This window comes from Elgaria multicarinata, chromosome 12, assembly GCF_023053635.1.
Source record: "Elgaria multicarinata webbii isolate HBS135686 ecotype San Diego chromosome 12, rElgMul1.1.pri, whole genome shotgun sequence".
Lineage (NCBI taxonomy): Eukaryota > Metazoa > Chordata > Lepidosauria > Squamata > Anguidae > Elgaria > Elgaria multicarinata.
The window spans coordinates 2,521,962-2,530,202 of NC_086182.1; the positions used below are offsets into that span (position 1 = coordinate 2,521,962).

General features: G+C 44.6%; 1 protein-coding gene across 1 annotated transcript; it reads left to right on the forward strand.

Moving 5' to 3' along the window:
- The first annotated feature begins 520 nt into the window (after positions 1-520).
- On the forward strand, positions 521-7,991 carry FIGLA (folliculogenesis specific bHLH transcription factor). The gene is made up of 3 exons (XM_063139445.1): positions 521-751; positions 2,722-2,874; positions 7,758-7,991. The coding sequence occupies exons 1-3, from the start codon at positions 521-523 to the stop codon at positions 7,989-7,991; spliced, it is 618 nt and encodes a 205-aa protein (XP_062995515.1).
- Positions 7,992-8,241: the final 250 nt, after the last annotated feature.

Consider the following 8,241-nt stretch of genomic DNA (forward strand, 5'->3'; position numbering starts at 1 on the left):
AGGGGAAGGCGGGTAGAACTATCAGAAGGCTCCGCGCTTCAAAGTTACGTGGTATGTTCGTCTTAATTACTCTGCTCTGTTTGTCCATCCTAATTGGCTTGCAGCTGAACACTGGTTGAGCTCATTAGCAAGGAAGCTAATGTCTGGCTAGGAGGCTGGCTGTTCTTTAGCAGCTACAGTTGAGCAAAGTTTATTTTAATGAAAGCAGAGAAGAGCTGAGATCTCTCATTCCCCACAGCTCACCTTAATTGTTAACCGCTTTAGTTAGATGCCTCAGTGATGAAATTATAAGTGCTGGAGTGGATGAACCAGCCTTAAGGTCTGTTTTCTATAAAGCTGTGAAATACACACATGGGGAGGATGCATTTTCTGGAGTTTGCAATCTAACTGGTTCCCCCCCCCCCCCAGCCCACAAAACTTGCAAGATGGATTCTCCCTACAGCTGGGAACTCTTTTGCTCCTCACGGTCTTGTCCCTCACTCACTAGCCGTGGTTCTGCCTTGCAATACAGGGAGTGAGGATGGCTGAAGAACCACCTGGGGTGGAAACACCGCAGTCGCCTCTGCTACTGCTGCTGACCCCACCACCTGAGGTTCTGGGCAAGATCCTGAGCGAGCAGTTTGGCCCCCTGCCTCTCATGGCTCCCATCACCCGCATGAAGAGGAAGCCTTCCGGCCACTACTTCCCCACGGAGAACCAGGAGCAGGTGCTGGGTCGGAGGCGCGCTGCTAACGCCAAGGAGAGAGAGAGGGTAAGCGGGCCACAAGGCTACAATGCACCTGGGAGTAAGCCTTCCTCAACACATTCCAAGTCCACGTGCCCAGGAGGAGGAGGAGGAGGAGGCCTCACGAGAGTTTCTGAACTCCTTGACCGCATCTACAACTTTTACCATGGCTGCCTGGGCAAAGAGCTAACCTGGGGAGGGTCTGCACTGGGCGGGGGGGGGGGGGCACGGGCTCGCCAGTGCAAGGCTCATTTAAGACAACTATGCTAGAAATTCCAGCTAATGATGCACATCAGGAAAGGCATTTGCTAATTATATATATATATATTTAAAATAATGTTTTTTATTATTGTGTGATTCTGGTTATAACAGTCAACTAATGCGTTGCATATGTACATTTGGAGTCAATATAATTACTTAATTATACAAGGCTGGGTATAAAATATTTAACATTGACTAGTTAATTTGATTTAATTTAAATTCCATTTAATACAATCCAATTTAGGGCCTCCCGGGACTCACTCTCTTTTCCCTTCCACCTATGTTTTCCATATTTCTAAGTATGCTGGTGGGGGGTGTTCTCCCACCTTCTTCTTGCTTCACATAATTAATACATTTCCACCATACCCCCTCAAATTTATTTTCACTTTGTTGTCCTCTTACTTTCCTCATCTTGCTAATAATTTTCTAAAATTCTTCCTACTACTCTCCAGGTGTGTTTATGCAACTAATGGGATGGCAACCATAGATCAGAGTTTGAACCTGTCCTGGTCAATGCCAACGTTGTTCAGTGAGTGTGAAAACAGGCCACGTATTGAAGGTGTTTTGTGGTTTTTTAGACATTCTGGTGAATGTCATGACTGAGTCATGAGCACTGTTTTTCAATACTTGTCCTGAGTGTATGATAAATGTTGTTCTTTAATGTTAAATTTTGGAAATGAGGATGGCACATGAGTGGGCTCCAGACTTACCCATTTCTCTGACATTTCCCACTGGTCTCCTAAAAGCTTAAGAATTACCACTAAATGTCAACACCATATACCTATGAGTGCCCATTGAAACCTCACAAGCTGTGAGCAGCTGCCACTACATTTAGGGCTTGGTGGAGGAAGGGAGGCTCTTTCTGTATTCAACTTGCCATCAGCCAGAGTTTTTCTGAAATCAGTGGAAAAGTCTAATGATGCCAATTCACCTGGGAAAGTTGTCAGGATATAGTGATAATATAGCTCTATTGCTCTTGAACAGAGTTCTTATCAGAGAGCCAAGTTTACTAAGTGTTGACTTTAGATAGCTTGGGTAAACTTTGAAATGGTTAACTGTTGAAATTGCGTCAGCTGCCTATCCTAAGATTGGCTAGACGCTGCATTAGACTTTGGCTCTGTGTGTGTGTGTGTGTGTGTGTGCACACGTACCTACACCGTGCAAAGTCAAGCTGAGGAACCTAGGAAGCTGCTATTTGTCCATCTAGGCCAGTATTGCTGATACTGATAGGCAGCAGCTGTCCAGGATTTCAGACAGGATTTCTTTCCTAGCCTTACCTGGTGATGGTGGGGGATGAGCCAGTGTCCTCCTACTGAGCTGGTGGCCCTCCTCTGCTTCTCTCAAGCCATTTTCATTATTTATTACATTTCTATACCATTTCACCACTGAAGCTCTCATCTTAATTGCTCTTAAAAACTCTTCTGACTTTGGCCTTACTTGACACTATAAAACATCCTTCTTGCACAAAATCAGCATGTTTCTAATCAAAAGCTTTTGTGCAGCTATTCTGTCTCTTCCTCCCTAATTGTTTTTTTCTAGTAAGGAAAAATTGGGGAAAGCAATGGAAAAACACAGGAGGGATACAAATAAAAAAACGACACCATTGGGGAAATTCTGGGGAAATTCTGTGAACGAGGCAAGGCGATTGCACAATAAGGTCCTCATCTGGAAGCATCCTGAAGCTCTCGTGAAAAATGAGGCCCTTGACTGTGATCCCATTTTTCTTTCCTAAACAGATAAAGAACTTGAACAGTGGCTTTTCCAAGCTCAAATCTATTGTGCCGCTGCTCCCAAAGGATCGGAAGCCCAGTAAGGTTGATATGCTTAAAGCAGCGGCTGAATATATTCGCCTGTTGCGCTTGATTTTGGATGAAACTGGAGGGATTGAGGTAGGAACAAAACTGATATTTGAGCTTGTCTTGTCTCCATACATTTCCCCCTAAAGCACTATTATTCTTATTATTCTTATTATTAATTTATAAAGCGCCATTAATTTTCATGGCGCTGTACAGAATAAAACAAAGCAATATGGCTTACAATCTAAAACTTTCTCCCATCAAGTAGCACTTTTTGCACTTAGTGGTTTGTTGAGGGCTGCTGATGTGTTTGCCTAAGTTTTGTAGATTCTTGGGCATCCTCAAGAATGCACAGTTGGTTCACAGGAGGGCAAGGCCGGCCCGTTGGCCTCTTAGGACCCTGGCTTCATTTGAACCAAGGCTGCCTCCAGATGGGCCAGCTTCTTGTACTGCCTGCAATGCGAGCTGCAACTTTGTGGGGGGTGAAAGCACTTCTTGGTGTGTACTTTCCACTATGTTCTACCTATAGATGTGGACAGGGAAGGTATTTTTTTTCCTGATCAATTAAAAATAATAATAATAATTTATTTGCACCAAATCACTTATTACTTAAGGACAACTATCCTTTTAAAAACATTTTTGCAAGTGTTTTAAGACAAATCTAAAGATCAGATTAAATAAGCAAACATGGCTAAAATGGAAGTGATCAGAAAAACAGCTGAGGAGTGGGAGTTAATCATTTTTTAAATTAGTTTTGTCATTTTTTTCGTTTAAATATGTCTTTGCAAACCAGTCCTTTAATATTTAAAAAATAAATCCCAAAAAGCATTTTAGCACTAATTAAAAGTCTGAAATAAACAAGATGATTACTGGATTACAGGAGAAACCAAACTTCAGTGTGTAAATATGAGAGAGACAGCCCAGAGGCAGGGCAGAAATGGCTGTCCGCAACTGGATTTACATGGATTTACACAGTCTTGCACATGGGAGGGATCTGGTGTGTTGATGAAGCAGGGGCGGGGTGGTGGTGGATAGGCCTTTATGGGTGTACATTGGCCCTTCAGGGTTAAATAGGTCTTTGGACTCGGGTGTCTCAGGGCTGCCCAAATTATAAGAGTAAGGTAAAATGAAGTGGTAGAATTCTGGAGTGTGCCAGAATTGGAGTGTGAGATAGTTTTAAAAATAACAACATATCCCTGCATAAACAACATATAGGGTTACCATATTTTGGAAACCAAAAAGGAGGACAACATGGCCAACACTCGAGGAGGCGTGCCCACTGCAACCTGCCCAACCCCCAAGGGTGTGCGGCCTTGGTCATATGTCTGGTTCCACAGCTCACACAAAATCCTTCCTGCAAGTAAAAACCAACACATCGTAGAGAGGACTGTGCTAAACCTTTGGTCCCTGCTTTGCTAGCTTTCTGCTTGCAGTGAGTAAACAACCAGAGAAGCCCCCACCATGAAATATTTTATGTTGATTTCTAAACCTTCCTGTTTAAGCCAAATGGAAAGGGAAATAAAGAATTCAATTCCTTTTACATTGAAAACCCAACATTGTGTAAGCAGGTATGCCTACTTGACTCTTTTGCCACCTTTGTTTAAGCCAATCGGCAAAGGCCCCCTGGCTGTCTTGCTCACTTGGACTTGTGAAAGCCAGAGATATGTACCCATCAACTCCCATCTTTTCCTTACCTCAGCAAAGAAGGAAGAGCCCATTGTCCCCTTTCTTCCCCTAAAAATCCATTTTCCCAGAGCAATCTTAAAGGAAATACTTGTTTCATTTTGATTATTAAATGCTGTAAGAAAATGGATAAAAACAGCAACCCAGACCCACAAAATACTCAGGTGCAGCAAGGGACAGCAGAGGTCCTCTTCCATCCTTTCTGCTCACGAGAGCCCCCCCTTTTCCTCCGCTCTTTCTCCCCCTTATTTCTTCTTTCCCAGAGATGATGCTCAACAGAGCTCTCCATCACTTCACAAGTGAGCGAATCAGAAGAGGGAATTTGCACTATCTTCTGGACAAGCATCTGTCAGGGATGCTTTAGGGTGGATTCCTGCATTGAGCAGGGGTTTGGACTCGATGGCCTTGTAGGCCCCTTCCAACTCTGCTATTCTATGATTCTATGATTCTATGATTCTATTTTCCTTCTAAGTGATCCATACTCCAATTATTCTCTTTTCCTCCTTTTCCCCTGATATTACATCCCATTCCAAACTGCAAATCCCATTAGCCTTGGAACTCCTACTTTGCCTCTCCAGCCACCCATTTTCCTCCAGAACTCTCACACAACACACACAACACAACAGTCTGTTTCTCCCCCATTTGGGGAATTAGAATCATACATCAACAGTGAGAGAGTTCCAGGTAATCACATATTCAAAGTCAATAGTGGAAGTATAGGTGCACTGGGTTGCATAGAAAAGTGTGTGTGTGTGTTTGTGTTAAAAGAGATTTGATAGAAGTGCAGCACCTCAAAGAGCAATTTTAACTCTTAACAAGGTGTGTGTATGTCACAGAAATTTTTCTCTGTGTGTGTGCATTTCAGCACCTCAAAAGAAGTTTTGAGTCTTAACTAGTGTGTGGGTGGGTGTGGGTGTCTTTGTAGCTGATCATGGGGGAAAGAAGAAAGTGAAAGGAAAGAAAGAGGGTTTAGCGTGGGATAATTTGAATATGTGTTAACTTGCACCACCAAAAGGAAAGAAATGATTTTAAAAAGCACATGTTCATAGTGTGACTGAGGTGCATTATGCACCAAATCTACAAAAAGTTCAACCCAACAACTCCTCCCCCCCCACTGCAACATTGATAGTGAAGGGGGGGACCATTTCTCTCTCACACATGCATGCTTACATGGGTGTAAGCCCACTGAATTCAGTGAGTCTTACTTTTGAGCAGACCTATATACAATTGCTATATATATCCAATAATTTAAAAGCTCATGGAAGCCTTGACACTCACAAGCAAATAATCAATGGGAAGGTGTATTCTATCACATTAACAATAATAAGAGTCATCTTAAATTGCAGCACCATACATTGAAAAGGATTTATATTTAGAATCCACCACATCTATCTATCTATCTATCTATCTCAAACACACAGATACACACTAAGCCAAAATACATTTTTACACATGGCAGCGGAGACTCAGGCCTTAGCTAGACCTACTTTTTGTTCCAGGGCAGAGGAGGGGAGATCTTGAGTTGGGATCTGTGCCCCCTTTACACGTAAGGCGCGATGACCTCAGGAAGAGAGGCGTCGCGCCTGCCATTTTAAATTGTTTTTTTTAAAGAGGACGTAGTGCACAAACACTCGTGCGCTGAAGGTAAGTCTTTTTTTAAATTTAATTTGGTTTCCCGCTCCCCCCACCCTAATTTCAGTGGGTGCAGCTCCTGGCTCCGTGTGAGTAATCACATGGAACGAGGTCAAGCCGTGGAAATGGGCCAGACGTTCCACAGTCTCAGGCTCAGCCCAAGACCGCGGAAAAAGCGGGCCCAAAGGGGAGGGCTGTATCCTGGGACAAGGGAGGGATGATCCCTCCCTGATCCCGGGATTCCCTGTACGTCATCTGGAAGCACAGGGACGATCCCAGGGTTCACCCTGGGATATAGCCTGGTCTAGCTAATGCCTCAAATGTATTACCCTAACCCCTATTTATTCAGACACACAACCCCATGAAAAACCTTTTAAATGAATTAATTGGGAATGGATTTTGTTAAAACAAAAGCATTTGTACTGAGGGAAATGATTCCCAACTCACCCAGAAATCAACAAATGAGATCAGCGATCACCACCAGGAACAAACACAAAAAATAGCAGTAAGCTCATACCATGAGGATGAGGATGAAAGTGTCTGAACAGCTCCTGCCAAACGCAATGGGCCTGAAGGAGTCAGCACATGCTGCTGGGGCCCTGTGAAGCACTGAACTCAAAGCACATCTAGCACTGGGAAAGCCCTCGTGGCCTCCCCGAGAAACCTTGACCCCGCTTGGCCCTGTAGCTGTGTGGGGTGCAGCCACCATTGCTGCCTCTTCGCCACAGCGGCCGCATCTTCCACAACATGTGTTCTCACATTCGGCTGCAGTCGCCTGTCCTCACTCTGCAGCCGGAAGAGAAAACAGTGGGGGATGGGTAGGCGTGGAGCAGGCCATAGCAGCACTGGCCCTGCCCAGCTGCCCAGCTCCTCTGCTAGGAATGAGACACTCAACCCCCAGATTGGAGCAGCGAGTGGATGGGGCCTTAAGGGGTTGAGACTGTAACTGGGAAATGATGATGCCAGGGTGCCCGTTTCCCCGGTAGATTGACCCCCCTAGCTCCTTTTGCTCCAGAGGACTCCGGAATTTTCTGGGTGGTCTGGTCAGGCTGTCTAACAACAACACATCCCTGGATGTAGACATCAGGGAAAAGGTTGATGCATCAGGGAGTGGGCTGGGCGAATTGACCATATGCAGGGAGGTATTTACATGGTGGAGTCCTGGAAATCCCAACACAGTCTGAAGTGGTGCCCTCCACAATTCTACCACTTCATTCTGCATAACTTGGGAATGCAGAAAAAAGAGGCAGGAATGAGGTGCTGGCTTTCAGAACAACACCACACTTCAGTCTGTGGAAAGGGTGGTGGTGGTTCTGAAAGCTGCCCTGTGCCAATCAAGTTCTGCTGCAAGTGGAAAACACAGCAGAGATAATTATACTTGAGATGCTAGATTTTTATTTGCACCATCTTTTTTTCTATCTGAAGGAACATTCAAAAATGGCATTTCCACACCTGCAGCCTGAAGTTGTGCAGACCATGTTATGACCTCAGGCCGGACCACCTCATTCTGTGGCATGTGTGTGCCTGTCCTTGTAGAATGACTGCCTGTCATGTCATGCCAGCTCCTTTCCTTATGTAGCCCTGTCATTGTTCATTTTGGGCGGACTGTGGCCTTCTAAGTTAGTTTATAAATTACTGGTTTTCCTTTCTGCTTCTACAAGGTTGAAGACTCATCAGACAATCACCCTTCTGGGTCCATTTCAGCACCAGGGCCCCTAGAGAAGTGTTTACTAGGAAGCAGCACCACGTCACCAAGATCCAACTGTTACATTAAGGCAGAAAATGGCGTGGAGATGGTTTGGACCAATCAGATGGTGGAGGCCCCTGTCTGTACCTGGGGGGAAATGATTCTGCCTGCCTACATGGGGATTGTAGAACTTCACAAAAGTGGATAACAGGTGAGGTTTTCTCCAACCTTTGCATACACTTTACATTTGACCCCATGGCTGATGTAGCTTAATTATCAATTGCAGAACTTCCTCAGAAGCTGTGAAATGTATGACAGTGAAGGCTAGCAACTTGGTTCTAATTTTTTTTTAATGGGAAATCCTACTTTCTGGTCTCGGAGATGGCATGGCACATTTCACAAAGTGTCTCTGTTATGCCAAAAGTCACGCATGAAAGGTCATGCTGCTTCCAGTGTGG